The 18,869-nt window shown below is 39.7% G+C and overlaps 1 protein-coding gene across 2 annotated transcripts; it reads left to right on the top strand.

Moving 5' to 3' along the window:
• The first annotated feature begins 577 nt into the window (after positions 1–577).
• Positions 578–18,869, top strand: qtgal (queuosine-tRNA galactosyltransferase). 2 transcript variants are annotated; one of them, XM_085163304.1, is made up of 12 exons: positions 579–1,017; positions 2,050–2,166; positions 2,261–2,360; positions 3,545–3,609; positions 4,416–4,481; positions 5,326–5,421; positions 9,794–9,889; positions 11,648–11,772; positions 13,975–14,110; positions 14,234–14,302; positions 14,404–14,478; positions 15,947–18,869. In XM_085163304.1, the coding sequence occupies exons 1-12, from the start codon at positions 796–798 to the stop codon at positions 16,025–16,027; spliced, it is 1,248 nt and encodes a 415-aa protein (XP_085019430.1). In that variant the 5' UTR covers positions 579–795; the 3' UTR covers positions 16,028–18,869. The 2 variants fall into 2 exon arrangements, 1 of the variants encoding a protein (XP_085019430.1); XR_014874624.1 differs by lacking the exons at positions 14,234–14,302; positions 14,404–14,478; positions 15,947–18,869 and having other exon boundaries at positions 578–1,017; positions 11,648–12,823; positions 13,975–14,089.

Here is an 18,869-nt window from a genome sequence, read left to right as displayed (position 1 = left end):
CCATCCTGTTTTTCTGTCTGCTCACCAAGACAAACATCCCATGCTATGGCTGCCAACATTAACATGAAAAACACACTGATCTGGTCCCTATTCAACATGAGAGCTAAGAGCTGCACAGTTGTATGTCATCAGTGCTGAGTCTGACCAAACAACACAAAGAAGCCAGAACGACACACCCAGCTGTTTACTTTAGTGAGTTTTGGGATAAATCTTTTTCCATTTACTTGAAAATAAAATTTTAAGATACTAAGATACTACAAACAACGCATCGGTGACATTAGCAGAGTGTATGACTTAGTCTTTTATTGTGCCAAGAACAAATCAAGCATGAGGCATGGTTGTGCTTTAAATGAAAACGATGATGAAATTTGTTTTATAAACATTTAAAGTCATTTTAATTACCTGATAATGTATGTATTATTAGTCGATTTAAAGGATTGGGTCCTGGTAGAAACGCGGTATCTTCAAACAAACAGCAGCACATACGCTTTATCTACGTCACCGCTATAGATGATTGACAGTGAATCGCAGCGAATCCGGTGTCTGTCCGTGTTTTGCATGAGCCAATGAGCGTCCGGAAGTCATTATTTGCGGAAGTTATTAAACTGCTAGCAACACTGTGGGTTTGAGCTACATCTTTAGGATAAATTATCATGATGTCCGCTGTTAAAATTCACAGGAGACCTTATAGGTGATGTTTGTAGTAGAAATGGGTCCACTTCATGTTGAGAAGTGTCCTAAAATGGCTTTGCTTTAATCCACGTGGATTTCGCGTGTCTGCCTGCCTTTCTGTACATGTACACACATTTGCAACCATTTCTTATAGCTTATATTCGATACCCTCGAGCTAGCGGTCGCTTGGCTACTTTTTATATTGGCCCCATGAGAAGTAGCGAGGACACGGAGCAGCAGGTCAGGGAGTCAGAGGTCGACATGAACCCGCCTAAGCGGCTACGCACCACGGAAACACTGACAGGAGGCAAAGAGCGGGAGGTGGAGAAGAGCACTGTGGATGTGGTGGGTGATGATGACTCAATTTAATGTTGATATTGACATTAAGGAGAGTAAAAGTTATAAAAAGTGATATGGCCAGTATTACCACCCTAAATAGTTTGTTTACTGAGCATACAGGCTTATCCTCGTCTCTATTTCGGTGGTGTGGCATTTACTTGCGGTTTTAATTTGTTAAGAGCAAACTAATAGAGTAACAGGCTTGACTTCTAGAGATACAGGTCTTGAAACGTAAATATTCGCTATAGTTATTTTAGGGAAACCATTACAGATCCTAATAATGAAAGTGGCATCTGTTGGGCTACACCAGTCAGCCACAGTATTTAAACAGTGGATGGACAGATGAATAAAATAACCACATATGTGTAATGCACTCGGAAACATTGAGTGCTGGTATTTATGTGACTCTCACTTTGACACCCACACAAATGTTGTTGCAAACCAAGCACTCCCCAACATCAACTGCCTCCAATTCAGCACAGGGCACCTAATGACAAGATGGAAAAAGCAAAACAAAACTGTTCCATTGAAAATGAAAAAGTCCCTAAATTACTTGCCCAGTTTCTTACCCCATGAAGGATTGACATGAAGTCTGTAAAACAAGCCAGATTGATGGAGATCCTACCCCAGAAATCCAGGACCCACTGCCAAATTATCAGCACCAAGTACCACTGAATACCCCCACATGTCCCAAGTCTATACCTTAGATGTGTCAGTTATTTTGGCAGCTGTAACAGGTTCAGTATAATATTAGACAGCTGCTTGATTGGTCTGAACCAAGTTGTGCCTAATATACTGGAAACATTGTACATATAGACACTGGCAATTTCAACTTACTTACTATATAGGAGTTTGACTTTTGTTATTTCCATGCCCTTTTGATTAAAGAAGTGCTACAGTTGCAATTTTACTCATTTTCAAGATCACTTCCCTCCTGCACTTCCAGTTTATACCATCCTGCTTGATTGTTGTTTTTGCGGTTGCCAAAGCAGCAGTTGAACTGAGTGTAAACTTTCTATTTGTGTCTTCTTTGCTCAGAGTATTGTCATGCCAGTGTATAATGCATCATGCTGGCTGGATGAATGTCTGCAGGCCATATTGGTCCAAGATTTCACTGGATCCATGGAGCTGTCGGTGTTTGATGACGCAAGCACCGTAGGTTTTGTAGGCATATTTACACAAGTGAAAGAATACATTGTCTCATAGTTTGAGACATCACTTAACTCTTATGCATGTGCGTGTCTTTTAGGATGACTCGAAAAAAGTGGTGGAAGGTTGGAGGGAGAGGCTAGAGGCAAAGGGCATCTCAGTGGTGATCTCTGGTCACAACTCTGAACAACCTAAAGGAGGTCAGTAACTTTTGGGATATGATCAGCAGTCAGTCCACGCTCCCAATCAAATTATGTGACCTTTATTTTGTAGTTGAACGTGAAGGCCTTAAGGCTAGTGGATGCTCATAATTCCCGTAACATCTTCCCAGTTGTTCCTATCACCATTTGTGGCAGCTAATGATATCAAATGAAAGCCATTGTTACCTTCCCCAGAATAAACTATGTCTGAGGTGAGTACTGACAAGTTTCTGGGGGGAAATGGAAAGTATGTGAAAGAATGGGGATTTATTTACATGTAAAATCAGTTTATATGAACATGGTTGACATAAAGACCAGCCATGCAGCAGCCCTTATGCTGAAACAACCAAAAACAAACGCAAAAGTTCAACCAAGCACAATCTCCAAAGAACAGTGAAAGCTACTGAGCTCATTAACAAGAAGGCAGCTTGAATGCTGCCAAATTGGCCTACTGGCAGTTAATGAGCCATTTCTAACAGTCTTTATACTCTGGGCCCAGCTGATCAGTAGTGGGATCAGCTGCACTGAATCTGCACATTCAGCATTTCATGAGGGTTACTGGGTTGAACAAAACGTTTCATTGAAATTGTGTCCAACAGGCTTTGAAGTACTTTTACTTTGTTTGGTGACTGTCAGAAGCGTTACACAGTTAGTAGCGAGGTCTGTATACAGCCCACTGTATTAAAACAAGCAGTTCAGACAATAAGTCAGTTTCCATTGGTGCAACAGCTTATCAGGGGCCGTTTAAGATCTGGTCCTTAAAATCTTCCAGTGTTGGACTTACTCTTGTGAATGCTTAATTAAGGAGAACTGCAGAAATACAGTGCAACCTTTAAGAGACTTTTTTTTCCGTGACTGAAACAGGAACTGGTACTCTGCAGCAATTTATACTGATTTCAGATGGATGTGTTAAGTTCATGTCTCTTACTTATTTGTAGAATGCGCATTGTAACGTAGTGCAACACATTTCAATGCACTACAATTTGCAGTACATTTGAAAGCCCTCAAGCTAGCAGAAATGTAATAAATGAGCCTTTACTTAAGCGCTTACACACCGGCAGCGCTTTTTCATGTTGTCTGGTTTGACGGTTCATTAAGAATCCAAGCACACATTTAACTGTCTCACAAAGACATATTTAAAACCGTAAGAAAAAATAAGCATGAAATGTTCTTTTGTCTTTCAGTGGGATATGCAAAGAATAAGGCCATATGTCAGAGTCGTGGGCAATACTTGTGCTTTCAGGATGCGGTGGGTGTGACCGAGTGTGCTTCATATCTTTCATAACACATACAATAGTGTGTCCAAAATAATGAAATCATATCAGGGTGTTCAGTTATCTAGAAAATACATGCAAAGTCAGATCTCAGCAGTCAAGTTACCAACTGATGGGCTAAATGAGCTCCAAACATGAAAGAGAAGTTTAAGTTGGATTAGAATAGCTCTGTTTTTGACACAGTGCTTTGTAGCTGCTTATCTGAAACACTCATCTGACACTCATCTGACACAGCCAAAAATGAAAGCTACAAACATCTGACAATCATCCAACCTCTGATCGCCTCTGGCTATATTTGCTCTTATCTTTCGGAGTTGCATCATATCAACTTGGCTGTTTTCTGCTAACTTTTCACAGAAAACACCCAGTGCCTATAAGATTGGTTTATCTGAAAGCAGTCAACTAGTTCTGTTTATTCTTGTGACTCTTTTTCTGGTAATGCTGATATACTGATATATTTTACCCTCTTAAACTTTAAATACAGCCTTTATCTCAACCACGCTATGAAGACAAACTCTTATTCTGTGCACATCAAGTTTTTTGCCTATTTTCTATCTATCACTGCAGTTAGACAGTCCCCTCCAAGATTATTAAAAAATTGTTGTTTATGTTAAAATGCTAAAATTGTCAAAACTAACAATAGAAAATCCAACCTAAACCATTTTGACCAAGCTCTAATATAGTTCATTAAGTGCAAATGAAAAAGAATTGTGTGTATTGTGCATTTGTTGTCACATGTTATTGGCATAGACATTTAAAATAATTATTTTCTTAACTTTAGGATGACATTATGTTGCCCCAAAGAATTCGTCTGCAGTATGACGCGTCCGTCTTGCACAAAAACTCTGTAAGTTCTCTCTTAAGCGTTTGCTTAATCACTTCCTTCCCTGTCTTTTCTTTTCACTTCTCTTCCTCCTCCTCTCTACCTTTCCCTCTGACTGTCAGTGTTAAAATGAAAACAACAACCACAAAAAAGATATTGTTTGTGAGAGTGAGCACGTGCATGTGTGCGCGTGCTGCTGTACAGTTGGCATGTAGAGCAGAGTGAGTATCCGGTGTTGATGCTTTCTTTGACCTGGCAGGTCAGGGGTTATAGGTCATGTGTGTGTGGAAAATAAGGGCGACAGCATAGAGACAGCAGGCTTGCTGTCCTCCATAAACAGCCTGCCTGGTTCTGTTCCAACTGTAATTTTTTTATAGTTTTAGGTGAAAAAATGGGACCCGTATTTTGTTTTTCAGTTTTCTATAACCTCTCTCTTTATGTAAGACGACCTCTGATTCTGATGTAATTCTTTCTTTCCTTTTTTTGCTTGAATATGTCTCATAGGAAACACGATATGAAGCAGTAGTTTGCAATATTTGGGTGAAATGTATTAGAACTTTTAGATGAATTATTAGTTATTCTGCCAATAATATCTTAGTTTTTTTATTATCTGAAATAAAAAAAATATGTTAAACAATTCTATTAAACTTCAAAATCAAGTTAATATTTGAAACTCAGCCTTCAGTCTGAAGGATAATTACTCAAATCATTGGAAGTTTGTGCAGCTCGATTTACAAAAAAAACAAACACACACAGAAGCTCTCTGATACAGAATTTTGTCTAAAATGACTGAAAATGTTTTGGGTGGTTTTTGGAGTGAAAATTTTTATTTTACTCACAAAGTTGTGTATGTGTGTTTCCATGATAGCTGATTGGCTGCAGAGTCCAGCGGGTACCAGAAGGATCTACAGAGCGTTACACTCGCTGGATCAACACACTCAGTCAGGACCAGCTCATCACACAGGTAAATGAATGCAGCTTAGCGGAGCATGTTTTGATTGCCGACTAATGTGTTTTCGCATGCATATGTGAATGTGTGAGGTCACGTGACAGGCAGCTACTAGGTCAATTTGAAACAGGATACATACCTGCTGTACACAGTTTCCACGGAAATGTGTTTGTGGAGTGGAGAGAGGATGCTGCATCACTCCTGACCTCTCTGTCTATCACAATCCCAGCAGAGGAAACAGACCCCAGTGCCAGCTGTCTGCTGAGGGCAGCCTGTAATGGAAGCTGGTTTTGAGCTTTGTGTAGAAAGCCTTGTGCAGCTACCAAATCATCCAAATCATCATACACAAGCACTTTAGTTTTATTATACTGTAAAGCTGTCTGAAAAATTGAGTACATCATTTAAAAAAATAAGAAAAACTAAGAAAACAGGTAGCTCACTACTCACTACACTACTATAAACCTACAAGCTTCAAACTGTTTCTGTGCTCCTTGTTATATTTCATACATTGTGGCATCTGCAGTCATGCCAAAGGACTCTTTATATATATAAACCCTGTAATTCAGTAGCTTGTAGAGCCACCTTTTTAAGCAATATCTTGAAGTAATTGGTTTCTGTATGACTTCATCGTTTTCTCACATCATTGTGGAGGAGTTTTGGTCCACTTGCCATTACAGCGTTGCTTCAGTTCATTGAGGTTTGTGGGCATTTGCTTATGCACGGCTCTCTTGAGGTCTTGCCACAGCATTTCAATCAAGCTGAGGTTGGGACTTTGACTGCGCCATTGCAGCACGTTGCTTCTTCTTGGCTGCTGTGTTTGGGATCATTGTCCTGTTGCGTGACCCAGTTTGGGCCAAGCTTTAGCTGTTGGATGGATAGTCTTACATTTAGCTCTAGAATACTTTGGTATACAAAGAGTTTATGGTCTACTCAAGGTGCCCGTGCCCTGTGGTTGCAAAACAAGCCCAGGTCATCATCCCTCCACCAGGGTGCATGTCAGTAGGTATGAGATGTTTGTGCAGATATACTATATTAGGTTTTCATCAAATCTGACACTGTGCATTATGGACAAAATCTCCATTATTCTATTAGTATTGTGGACTTTTCTACCGTGCTCTTTTTAGAGGGATATAAGCCAAATAAGCCATGTTTGTTCAGTCTTTTTCTAATTGCCCTATGATGAACTGTAACATATAAGTTCCAAATTCATTGGTAAAGGGCTCCATAAAGACATAAAAGGTAATAGTGTTAAACATTCTTGACCTAAGTGCTGACTACATTAATGAAATTATGATTTCTGTCATAGATGGGAAGCCATAAGGTAACCAGTGAATACACCCTGACAGATGCATAACAGATGCACAAGCTGTTGGCCCTGGCAGGAGGAACTATGAACTAATCATGAACCTTGCTAATCACTCAAAGCCATGAAAGCATTTGGTCACTTGACCAGCTTGGCCACGTTTTTGCTGTAATTTATGACTTTATGCTTGTACTCATAATCAAATATAGTGGGCACGATTTGAGAGTTGTGTCCACTTGTGTTTGCCATACAAGCGCTCTAAATAGGCAAATTCCAATACTTATTCACACTATAAGTATTGGAACATTTTTTTAGAATTACTTTGACGATGTGATCACGTGAAAATATTTACATAAAACTTTGCATTTGAATACTTTACCCAGTGTGTTTTTAAAAAGTTACATTATTCACGAAGTAATGAAAAAAACAGTGATATAAAAGTAAAACCCCTGGAAATATGTCTGTTTTTGAAAAGATGGAAGTCTGCTGTTTCTGACTTAACAAAACACGCTGTCACTAAGGATACAAGACAACCTGGACTGGCTCACTCTCCCTAACACACACACACACACACACACACACACACACACACACACACACACACACACACACACACACAAGGTCTGCATAACTCCTTAGCAGACATTCCAGGATATTTATATGATATTAAGTTTCATGGAGCATGAGAATGAGATCATACATTGATTCTGCAGGCTTAAAAGCCGCTCCTTTTCCTTCCCCTTCTCTTTCTTGACTCTATCTGCCTTTGCTTTTACTTTCTTGACAAAGAAACTGGACTTAATCGAATTAAACTTTAAAATTTACATTGAGCACTGCTTCTTTTACTCTAACATTCATCTGTAGGGCATTAGATATGGTTGTCTAAAATGTTCTCTACCCCTCTGATTATTCACGTTCACCCTAATGCTCTCAGTCTTTCCCAGAACTTGGTCTCTTATTCATGCTTTTGGCCACAGCTTACATCTGCAAAATGTTGCAATATTACTACAGAAAGGCAAAGAGATGCACGTAGGCGGACACACACACATGCACACACACTCATACGCTCTAGATTCTGTCCAGCTGTTCAACTGCCTGAATCCAGATGTTTTGCACAATTATTTTCATCTGTGATGCATTTCTGTTACGCAGTAGTATTTCCACTTCAACCATGAACAATCACACAATAACAAATGCATATGCACACAGTGTGTAAGACAGAGTGATGTAGTGGGAGAGGGAAGTAGGACCACCTGAAATGACCTTTAGATTCAATATGCAAAAATATTACTGTTACAAAATACACACAGAGATGAGGAACAAGCAGGGGTGGGGAACTGAGAGGGGGCTGGGTGCTGGTGTAACAAATGAGTTGGGGGACTGCATCTGTAAAAAGAGAAAGAAATATAGTGGACATAATCCGATCCTGATGTATTGAAAGAGTTTTGCGGTCAGAGAAACGAGGAGAAGCCAAAACAAACTCATTAGTCAAAGAATCATATGCGAGAGGATGGAAATGTGTATCCTTCCCCTGCACACTTCAGGAAGCACACACACTGCTTTAAGAAAGCACATGTGGCTGCACTCTAACCCATTTTGTTTTCAGGAATAGAACTAAACTTCTCCGGAGTGCAGCTTGTTGCTTAAATACTATTGCGAAATATTTCAGAGCCAGTAGCTTCAAAATCCATCCAGTAAAGTTCACACAATGTGAAATAACAGAAATAGTATAACAAAATAAAAACATGGTAATTAATAATCTTTATTTACTGAAAGTGGCACAAGAAAAAACTTTTTTTTAAATGTGTTGACGTTGCCTGTGCTTTTCCTGGCACCCTGTGAGCTAAAGGTAAAAACGTGTAAAAACAGATGCGTTAGATACATTAATTCTTGAATAAAAATGTGCATGAAACCTTTTTCAAATGAATCTCAAAGCACAGCAACACAAACAATTAATTTAAGTGGGACGGTGTGTAGGGATGGGTATTGATAAGATTTTCACGATTCCGATTCCATTTTCGATTCTGTTTAACGATTCGATTCTTTATCGATTCTCTTATCGATTTTTTTTTTTTTTTAAAGGAGAACACTAAGGTCAATTAGCTTAGATCTTTGTTTTATATCTTCTCTTTGAACAAGATAGAAATTTAGGAGTAACATGGCCTTACAAACCCAACAGTGAGATCTTAACAGATCCAACCTACGGCTCTTCAATGGGGTGTCACAGGGTCCCCAGGAAAAAAAATTGTGAATGTAAAATAATAAAATAAATATTCTTCTGTAGCAATTACACAAGAATATCCAGTAATGTCCCTGCCTACAATTAAACACATTCACTTACCGAAAATCGGGGGCATCTGCTGTGGCAAATGGGTGCAAGCCTTTTACCACAAACTTAGTCACTGCTCGGTGACATTCGTCTATCCTGGCCTGAAAGGAGACGCTACCGGTAGACTGTAGCAAGAACTGCCAGCATCTGAGCCAGCCAGACTCTGTCTCTCTCATCATGGTCACCTAAATGCACAGTAATGGCAGGTTTTGTAATAAGGCAGATCGCGCTAACATAATATGCACTGTTAGTTGATTATTTACCTGCCGTATTAACGGGAGAGGACGTGCAAACGTTACCGCTGCTGCTGGGTTGAGATTCACGAGTCCGGAGCGGAATTAAAAACACGACATTCATTTAAGGTTATCGCGTGTTTTGTGAGCAAATGCTTTTGCATATTCGTAGTGTTTCCTCCCTTAAATGAAATATCTACTTCGCAAGTAAAACCAAACTTTTTAGCGTTTGAGCCGCCATGTTTCCTGCCAGGTAAATGACGCTCCGCAACGTGGTGACGTCATTCGGGGCGACTGGAATCGATAAGGGAATCATTTGCAAAAATGGCAAATGATTCCAAGGAATTGAAACAGTGGGAACCGGTTCTCAACAAGAACCGGTTTTCGATACCCATCCCTAACGGTGTGTAGCTAATATGACACTGTATATTATCTATTTATTAGGTTATTGACCAGAATATACTCCTACAAATCTGCCACAAACTGAAAATTTATGAAATTCTAACAGTTTGTCGGTTTCAGGTGTACACCTCCCATGGGCCCAGTGTTGTCATGCCAACATGGTTCTGCTCACGGGAATGGTATCAGAAAGTTGGGCCGTTTGATGAGGGAGGCAAGGTAAGCATTCCTATTGCTCAAACTGACTCTCTGAGGCTACGTCCACACGTACACGGGTATTTTTGAAAATGGAGATTTTCCGTTTTCGTTTTAAAAAATAATCCCGTCCACACGTAAAGGCAGAAATGAAGGAAAACGCTGCTAGGAACATGCCAAAGCAACAGGTGGCGATATATTCCTAACCGTGCAGAAATGTTGGCCAATCAGAAGTCTAGAAGCCTCGGTGGGAAAAAGTAAACAAAGCTGGGGCATAGAAGCAGAACCGAGTCGTATGTGTGGAGGGACAGTAACTGTGTGTGTATATGTAAGCATTTAAACACTGCAGAGAGTACAAGTAACAGTAACAGTATTGTAGAAATTCATTTCACCGAAACAATAACATGGCGCACAGTGTGACGTCAAAAAATGTGCACACCTTTGACGCTGCGTTTTCTCCATTTTTCTCGTCCACACGTAAATGCAAAAACTGAGTTTTCAAAAATATCCACCCTGGCCGGAGTTTTTAAAATCTCCGTTTTCAGTGACCAAAAACACCATTTACGTGTGGACGAAAGGTGCAAACGCATAGAAAAATCTGCGTTTTCAAAAATACCCCGGTTACGTGTGGACGTAGCCTGAGGTGTTCACAAACCCACTTTGTTGCTCTTGTCGACTCACCAAATGTCAGAAATAATAGTGATCGTCACCTCTATACACCTGACCAGTCACTTCTTTGTATGTATGAATTGGTTGTGAATGTCAGAAAGAATTACCCAGATGGAAAGGTGTGGAAACGGAGGAGTTTTCAGACACTGTTCAAGCAGCTGATAAGAACATCCTTTAAAGCATTCGATTTCTCACTCCTACTCATATCAGCTGTTTTCACACATGAAAACTAGGAAATTCTGTGAAAATCCAACTGAAACCTTGCCTGACGTTTTCCTTTCTCACATCTAGCACACTGCTAAAAAAATAATTGTTAAATGTTCTCACTAAAAATACATTTGATATCTGATATATAAGCCCAAATCCAAGAAAGCTGGGACGCTGTGGAAAATGCTAATAAAAACAGAAGGGAATGATTTGCAAATCCCGTAAATCCATATTTTATCCATTATAGAACACTGAAAATATATCATGTCATTTTACTGTTCCATGAAAAAGTGAGCACAACAACACAAAAGGTTAGGACAGGGTTTACGAAAGGCTTTAAAAGTAAGTGTTGCTAAAAAATCATGAAACTACAAACAGGACAGACAACACCCAGGACTTTTAACCAGCTGGAGTCTTATATCAGATAAGAGTGCAACACGTTAATCTCCCAAACATCCAACAGCTGGTCTAGTCCTTATTTGTGAACTGTTGTTAAAATAAGAAAAGAATCCTTAATGTTAGCATTTAAATGTTGCTATATTGGATTTTTGGAATCAGAATTTACAAGATTTAGACTAGAAGGTAGTGTGGCAAGTTATCAGCTAGCACTTCCAACATGGACTAGCAAACTGAATCCATACGCTGTATGGTTGGGATGCACAGACATAGATGAACAGACTAATACAACAATTTTACTCCCCAAAGCTCAAGCACAGAGTTCTCAGATGGTCTTTATTTAGCCGCATACCAAGTCGTCTTATTTGTCAGACAATTCAGTTTAAAAAGCACCAAATATTCAGGAGGTTCAGTTCAGTGACTCGGATTAGTGGAGGTAAGGCCTAGCTGCAGCTCTCTGTGTTTGGGCATATGTCATATCATACCGTAATTCTTCTTCTCTGTCTCCAGGGAGTCCCAGAGGATCTTCTCTTTTTTTACCAGAGTCTTCGTCATGGTGGGGGTCTGTTCCGGGTTGACCAGTGCCTGCTGGTATATCGTTATCATGAGAAAGCAGCCACTCACTCCGTAACTGAGTCAGTCCAACCATCATTCCTCTTCAGCTGCATTCACACACACATACTTGGACATGGTGTTGATCCTCCACCTACTCACAGCTGCCCACTGGCATCCCAGATTTTCTCAGAGCTCACACACAGATATACTCACACACATACACAGACACATGTTTTAGTAAGCTTGAGTTTGTGGAATTTCAATCACTTTCCCAGCGTATGAATCAGGAATTTCTATGCGTTTTCTTCTCTCTGTGGAATGCTCAGTGTCTGTCCAGTGGTGCTGGGAGGGAATCGGATCGTGTTGTGTAAAGAAATGTTTGACATATTGCGTAGCGTTGTGTGTGTGCGCGTGCACGCGTGTGTGTGAGCACGTGTGCATTCCTGCTGTTGCCTGTACTGCATCAGCATGCAGTCTCTGCAGGTGTGTGGGTCTGTCTCTAAATCTAAAACACACCAAAGAAAAAGGTCTTTCCTGCCTTCTCTCCACTCACACTGCCTAACCTTTCATCCCTTCTTTCCTGTTATCCCACCTTCCTTCCCTCTTTCCTTCCTTTCTCCCTTGCGTCTAACCAGTGCTCGTATATCTGCCCGTGTTGACGCACTCCTTCACCAATCATCCTCCTCTGTCTTCATCTATCATCTATTTTTGGAGATCTATTTCAAGCTAGACTGCCTTCCACTCTCCCCTACTTCTTATAACCCCTTCCCATGTACTGCCTACTTACTTCCTCTCTTTAGTGAAATGAAACCATTATCTTATTTTTGTCTATTTACGTCTATCTTGCTCATGCATGTAATTGTAGATGTGCTAAATGTGAGGTGTGAAGTCTTTTAAAAGATACTGCCAAACAGTAACTGAGTTGAGAGGCTTACTTACACAGAAATGCAGTGTTTGTAAATGAGATGAAAAGGTTTGTGTGTAGTTAATCTCTACCATATTGCTGCCCTGCCTTAGAATTAAAGCCTGTATAGAGAAGGCATAATAACCAAGGAATCTGGAGACCACCCGAGCTCCACGACGATGGTGGAACCGGGTTTGCTTGCCATATGAGGCCCAGTGCTTAAAAAAGTAAGAAGTTCACATCAAGAGATGAGAGTGAAGTACTTTCTGAGAATGTTTGCTTGATTTCTCATTATTAGTGCCTTTGTTTTAAAATGTGAGTAGAAGGGGGTTAAGCTTGTAAACATAGACAGATTTAATCTTGAGGTTGTGTGTGTGTGTGAGAGAGAGAGAGAACCCTGTACACAGTTGTGCAGAGGTTACAGGAAGTCCAACTAATTTACATACATAAAATTTTCCATCTACTTAAAGCAACAGATCACAACTTAATAAATGTAGTACTTGCCGCTTTGTAGAGGTATGACACCGAAAGGATGGTTTAAATTTGTAGTTTTAGCTTTCATTTGTATTCACTGATAATTTACAATAGAGCACAACTAAGTTAGGCTGTCTCAATCAGATTGGTTGTAAACAAACTGACCAACATTTCATCAACTGCTTTTTTTCGATCGGTCACTGGAAGCTCTGTTTTGTACCCTTACACTTGCTCCTCCTCTAATCCCAGACCTTTTGCAGTCAGTGTAAATGACAACTGCTCAACTTAAATCTAAATTTTGGGGAAGTGGATGAAGGGATTCAGATCTGGCGAGAAGGGTAGGTGATAAGAGAAGAGGGAAAAAAGTGGTTTTGATGTATTTTGACTACAGCACATGTTACAGTTCACCAATGGTAAATATTCTTCCTCAGCCACTTTAAGGAGTTACAGTAGAAGTCTTTGTTTTTTTTGTGGGAGATTAATCGAATCTAGGAAAGTCAAATACACAGCAAACATACTCGTAGAGTCTTTTACTGAAAGCTGTTGTTTGGCCCTTAGCTCATAGCCTAAGAGCCAGCTCATGTCACTAGTAGTGACTCATAACGTGAAGGTATGCTCATTTTGACTCAGTAGGTGCTCTTTTAGCCCCAGTGTGAAATCGCAAGTACAAGTGGTCAGAGTGGGACTTCCAGAGAGAAATCTCTAAAAAACAAACAAAAAAACCCCAGCAACTGTTAAATGGGTTCAGAAGGGAGCTTCTCCCAAGACCTTCAGCTTCCTTGAAAGTGTTCAACCTGCTGCTTAGATTCAACTGCTTCTTTCCCCACACTAAATAAAAAGAATCTCGGAGTTGTACCAGTGACCGTCTGATTAATTTAGACTTCTTTGGCCACTCTGTTCACAGAGAGACTATTTGGAAGCTGCGAGTAGACTTCCTGCAGGAGAGAGTTCTCAGCCAATGGGAGAGCTTCACCATATGGAACGCTGGTAAACAAGGCCGAAAGCTGTACCGATCGCTTAGCCCAGCCAATCAGAAGAAAGTATGTTGCCTTCAGATGGAAATAACCAGCCAAATCAACCTGCTTCCTGTGTCTCAGTAGATACAGATAATGAAAAAAGTTGTGAAATGCGTGTTTGAAATTAGTGTCATTCTGTTATTTTAGGTCAAGGCTTTCTGTGATGTGGATGAGAACAAGATCCAGAAAGGCTTCTATACATATGAGGAGTCCGAGGTGAGATCATATTTGTTACATTAAACAGGTCTCCAAGATGGCTTTATTCCAGTGATTAATCTTTTTTTATAAACCTCTCTCGTGTTCCCGTATCTTTCTAGGAAAGGCCTAAGCCAAAGATTCAAGTCCTGCATTACAAAAACGCCTCCGCTCCTTTCATCATCTGTGTCAAACTGGTGAGCAAAAAGCATGTTTGTGTGTTGTATGTTTGCTGTTTCTGACCATCTGTTCCTCAGGTCTGTAATCTATGTTAACAACATAATGATGAAGGGCGTGTGCCCACTGCACGACATAACACACACAAACACAGGAGAGGCTGTCAGGAAATGGGTAGAGACAGCAGCCTGATCTTTGATCACACGATGCTTGTACAAACATTACATGTTTTTGCCACTATTGTGTTTGCATATAACACATATCATGGTTTGCATTTTATGCTCCAGATCGTGGCAGTACACATAGGCTTTACCTAGAACAATGGCAGTTTTTTTATTCATTGGTTTTCAGTATGTAATGACATACACATCCATTGTGGCAGTTAAATCACGTAATATCTATTTATCACACAGCCGAATTCAGATTCAAATCTATGGTGACCCCCACCCCACCCCACCTCAGGGGTCTACTAATTGCTCAATTATGGGAATTGGGAGAAGTAATCAGAGTCGGAGGAGATGGAGACCTGGACCCAATCATGCTCTCTCTTGTTCTCTATGACATCCACATAAACACCTGGACTCAATCACACTGGGTTTACACCCAGGTGTCAAATATTTATTATCAGCAAATATATTGATTTCAACTTTTCTCAAAGACTCTGGTTCAACCTAAATTCCTTTAGTTTAGTCAAACATTTATTGTTGTATTTCTTTTCGCTTAAAGCCGAGGGAGTCTATCATGTTTTTCTATCATTGGTCAAATTCCATAATGACCTTTTAGCATTTTGTAATTCAAGTAGCCTCAAAAACAAGACTTCTGCAACTCCTCTTGGATCTGTTCAGGCTTTTGAAAATTTGGCCCTTGATAGGAGAGTTTGGTATTCACAAGAGACGGGATGTTCCAAAAAACTGTTGTTCAAATCAGGCATTCCTTCATATAAAGGAATGCCTGATTGAGTGGCAGAAAATCCTGCAGGAAAATTTGATATTCCAACATTAGCAACAGCTGCCTGCACTGGAAAACAAAAGAAAAAAAAAGGGGGCAAATCTATCAAGACCAGAGTGTCAAAGATGGTCTGATAAGTGCAATAAATGTGCTAATATCAGCATTTCAGAAACATTTCTACTGTATCAGCTTCAAAATGCACATCGAGCATGTCATTCTTTTCTTGCATAGTTAGTCTGTTAACCTTACTTTCACATGCAATCAAAGGTAACAGCCCCCCCCCCCCCCCCCAGTTTAAAGACAAAGCTGCAGGAAAAGGTTGTTTTCTCACTATTTATTTCCTTTTCCTTCTTGCTTGTTGCTGCTTTAAGTAAGAAATACCAAGTTAAAAGAATTCTGAAGTCCACAAACCCTGATGGCTGATTTCAGCCTTGAAAGAAAATGATGTTGTTTGTTACATCAGTTGTGTTGTAGAAACTGTGGCCTGCCATGATGTTTTCTGTTAATGTTCTTTCTCTCGTGGCATCTTTTCATTCGTAGGACATGACTGGAGGCAACCTGGAGGAAAATCTAAATTCTTTGCAGCTGAAGGAAGGAATAGATTATTACCACTTCAACTGACTGTTCAGGGAGATGGGGAAGACTGGAGGAGGCTTGCAGGTTAACAGGCAGTGGAATGTAGTTTCACTTTGATATATCGGCTAATAAAGTCACAACAGGATATCCCAGCTCTGACTTTTTCTGACCCTCTCCTTAAGCATAGCACAAAGGTTTGTAAGGCTAATTCCACATTTCTTGCTGAGTGATGAGTAAAGGTTGATACCAGACTCGTATATTACATAAAAGAAAATATAAAACGAAGTGAAATTTAACATAGCTTAATTTAACAACAATTACAGCCTAACACCTTTGAGTCTCCTCATCTTTAATACATACAAAAATGTACATAACAGGTCAAATGGAAACAAAATAGTTTAGTGTCTTACAAAGGTCTCACTTTTTGTACAGATTAAATTAACCCCTAACCCATGACCGAGTCAGACCAGCTCTTCCTCAAAGACTGTATATAAAACATGGAAGTGAAGTCAGAGCTTAAGTTCCTTTAACCTGCAGTTTTTCTAATAGTCAGCAAAGTGTGACAACTCTGCTTGAAAAAAATGAGTTCTGTTATATTGCAGAGTTAAAAAAAAAAGATGCTTTCTCTCTAAGACCATAGGATGGTGATAGCTGTGGTTGCAAAAACAGTTGGAGAAAAAGGCTTGACCGTTAGGGTTAACACTTTCCTGCTGACTTTATCGGCTCAGCTGCTTGTTTTCGATCATATTGAAATAAAATTTTATGTGTTTTGTAAATCTTGGTAATAGTGTTTTTCAGGGTTATCTGTTGTATGAATCCCATTCTATGCTCATTGATTAACAAGTTGTCAGTCATAAGTCATTAGCCAATGAGCTTATGATTTCACAGTAAGACCCGCCTCTCACAGTACATCCTTGTCTTTTTAAACCATTTCCAACAATGACAGAAATGTGAGGCCTTAAAACAGGACTTCAGAAACTGACGGGGGACACCACAGTTAGCAACGTTTATACTGTTTGTGGTTTTTGGGGACAGATTTACTAAACAGGCCAAGGTGTGGTTATTTTATTGATTTACAAAAAACACGCTGTTTTCTAAACACTGGAGCACTAAGTTCATTTCTATATCAAGCGCAAAAAATAAGACCTGATTTTTTTCAGAATTAAATAGCTGCGCAATTAGCAGCTACTGACATGTCGTAAACATTACTAAAATAGTTTGGATGCTTGATTGAAATATTCTCCTCCCTATATTTTGCGCCTTGAGAAAGGAACTCCCTGAAATACGCATGCAACAGGTTTAGCTGTGATAATACACTAAGCTAAGCTGACTGACTGCTGACACGTTTATTTTTATTTTTTTAATTAAAAAGCATGTGTATTTCCCAAAATGTTAAACTGACACTTTTAAAAGCAAAAGGTAACGATGAACTGAACCACAGCTGAAAGAGGCAGCACAAGGGAAGATATGAAATGATAGAAACAAATGTGAAGATCTGAAACCTTGTATTTTACAGATGACTGTTGTATATCATGCAAGAGGACATTGCCAGTGTTCGTTACTGAAGGAATAAAATGTCACTGTGTTTTCTAAGTCTGTGTCAAGCCAGTTCGATAATTGCCAACCTGTATACTTGAACTTGTAACTGAAGTTAAAGGGAAGTGCAGTCATGACAGAAAGTACAATTTATAAAGGGTGGGATGTTTTATGACCACATTTCTTAACAATTGTTCCCTGATGCAACTGTGTAAAATCAGATGCACGCACACATCTGCAAAGAATGTGCAAACACAGATTCAACTCACATTTGTTTCTCTTTCCCTGGGTCTCTTATGAAATCTAAAGAACAATAACCTCTTTAAGAGGGCACAATTTTGATACGTAAACACATAAAAAAAACATTTATGTTACCTCACAGAGTGAGGAGTTTTTCTGCCCAAAGGTAAACAGACCTATCCACACGAAATATCCCCCAGTGTTTGCTGGTTTGGCGTCGTGGTTTGCATTACTGTAAGTTTGGCCACAACAGTTTAAAGGGCAGCGATGGTTAAAAAAACGGCCGTCATCCCTACCAAAGTTTTATTTTTGCTACCTTTGTTATCATAGGCACAAAGTGACACATAATCACTGCACCACATTAGTAGGTAGGATTGGATTTAGTGTTGGATAAATAGCAGGAATGAGTCAGGTTTGAGGTGAAAGCCCCTTAACTCTGCCACCCACACCGCACAGTGCTTTGTTTGGGCAGAGAAAAAAAGAATCACATCCACTTAGCCACTAGCTTCTATCTACACCCCCTCTTCCCTCTCTCACTCAAAAACTTAAAGGAACAGTACAACCAAAATCAGATTTACCCATTTTCCACCTCCATCCCGGAGTGCGTTTTATCCATCCAGATTGTTGTTTTGATGTGAGTTGCCCCGTTTTGAAAAAGCAGGCTGTAGAAATGTCTGTCTTTGATATAATAGAGCTAAATTAATGGAGCTAAATGGCACATTTTAGTGTGCTGGGCAGATTGTTGTGTCCACATCAATGACCTAGGTGATTAAAAAAATCCCGTAACATAGAATGATTTTTTGTAGGAATTATTTTCTTTCTACTGTCCATGTCCACCAAAAGAGTGCAGCTAGCTGATATTACATCTCAGCTGAGTGTGGGACACCATTAATGCTTATGTCCTGCCGAGCTGTCGCCTACTTTTTGTAACAGGTGGATGTATGCTTTGTTCTGCAGATCGATAAACACAGCTGGTATAGTTTTTACAGTTTTGATCTCCATAAAAAAAAAGTGCCATTTAGTTCTTTTATATTCAAGAGAGGGGTTAATGCGTCTGTAGCTGATTTCTCCAAAACAGAGTGACTCACACCAAAGTAATATAACAGAAAAA

This window comes from Neolamprologus multifasciatus, chromosome 6 (genome assembly GCF_963576455.1).
Source record: "Neolamprologus multifasciatus chromosome 6, fNeoMul1.2, whole genome shotgun sequence".
Lineage (NCBI taxonomy): Eukaryota > Metazoa > Chordata > Actinopteri > Cichliformes > Cichlidae > Neolamprologus > Neolamprologus multifasciatus.
This window is presented reverse-complemented; position numbering and strand designations above follow the sequence as displayed.

Bases quoted from the DNA above. Each gene is read 5' to 3' on its own strand.
- qtgal (XM_085163304.1), top strand. From the start codon at position 796: ATGTACACACATTTGCAACCATTTCTTATAGCTTATATTCGATACCCT. The intron at 14,111-14,233 runs GTATGTTGCCTT...CTGTTATTTTAG, and splicing joins GCCCAGCCAATCAGAAGAAA to GTCAAGGCTTTCTGTGATGT. The intron at 14,479-15,946 runs GTGAGCAAAAAG...TTTCATTCGTAG, and splicing joins TCATCATCTGTGTCAAACTG to GACATGACTGGAGGCAACCT.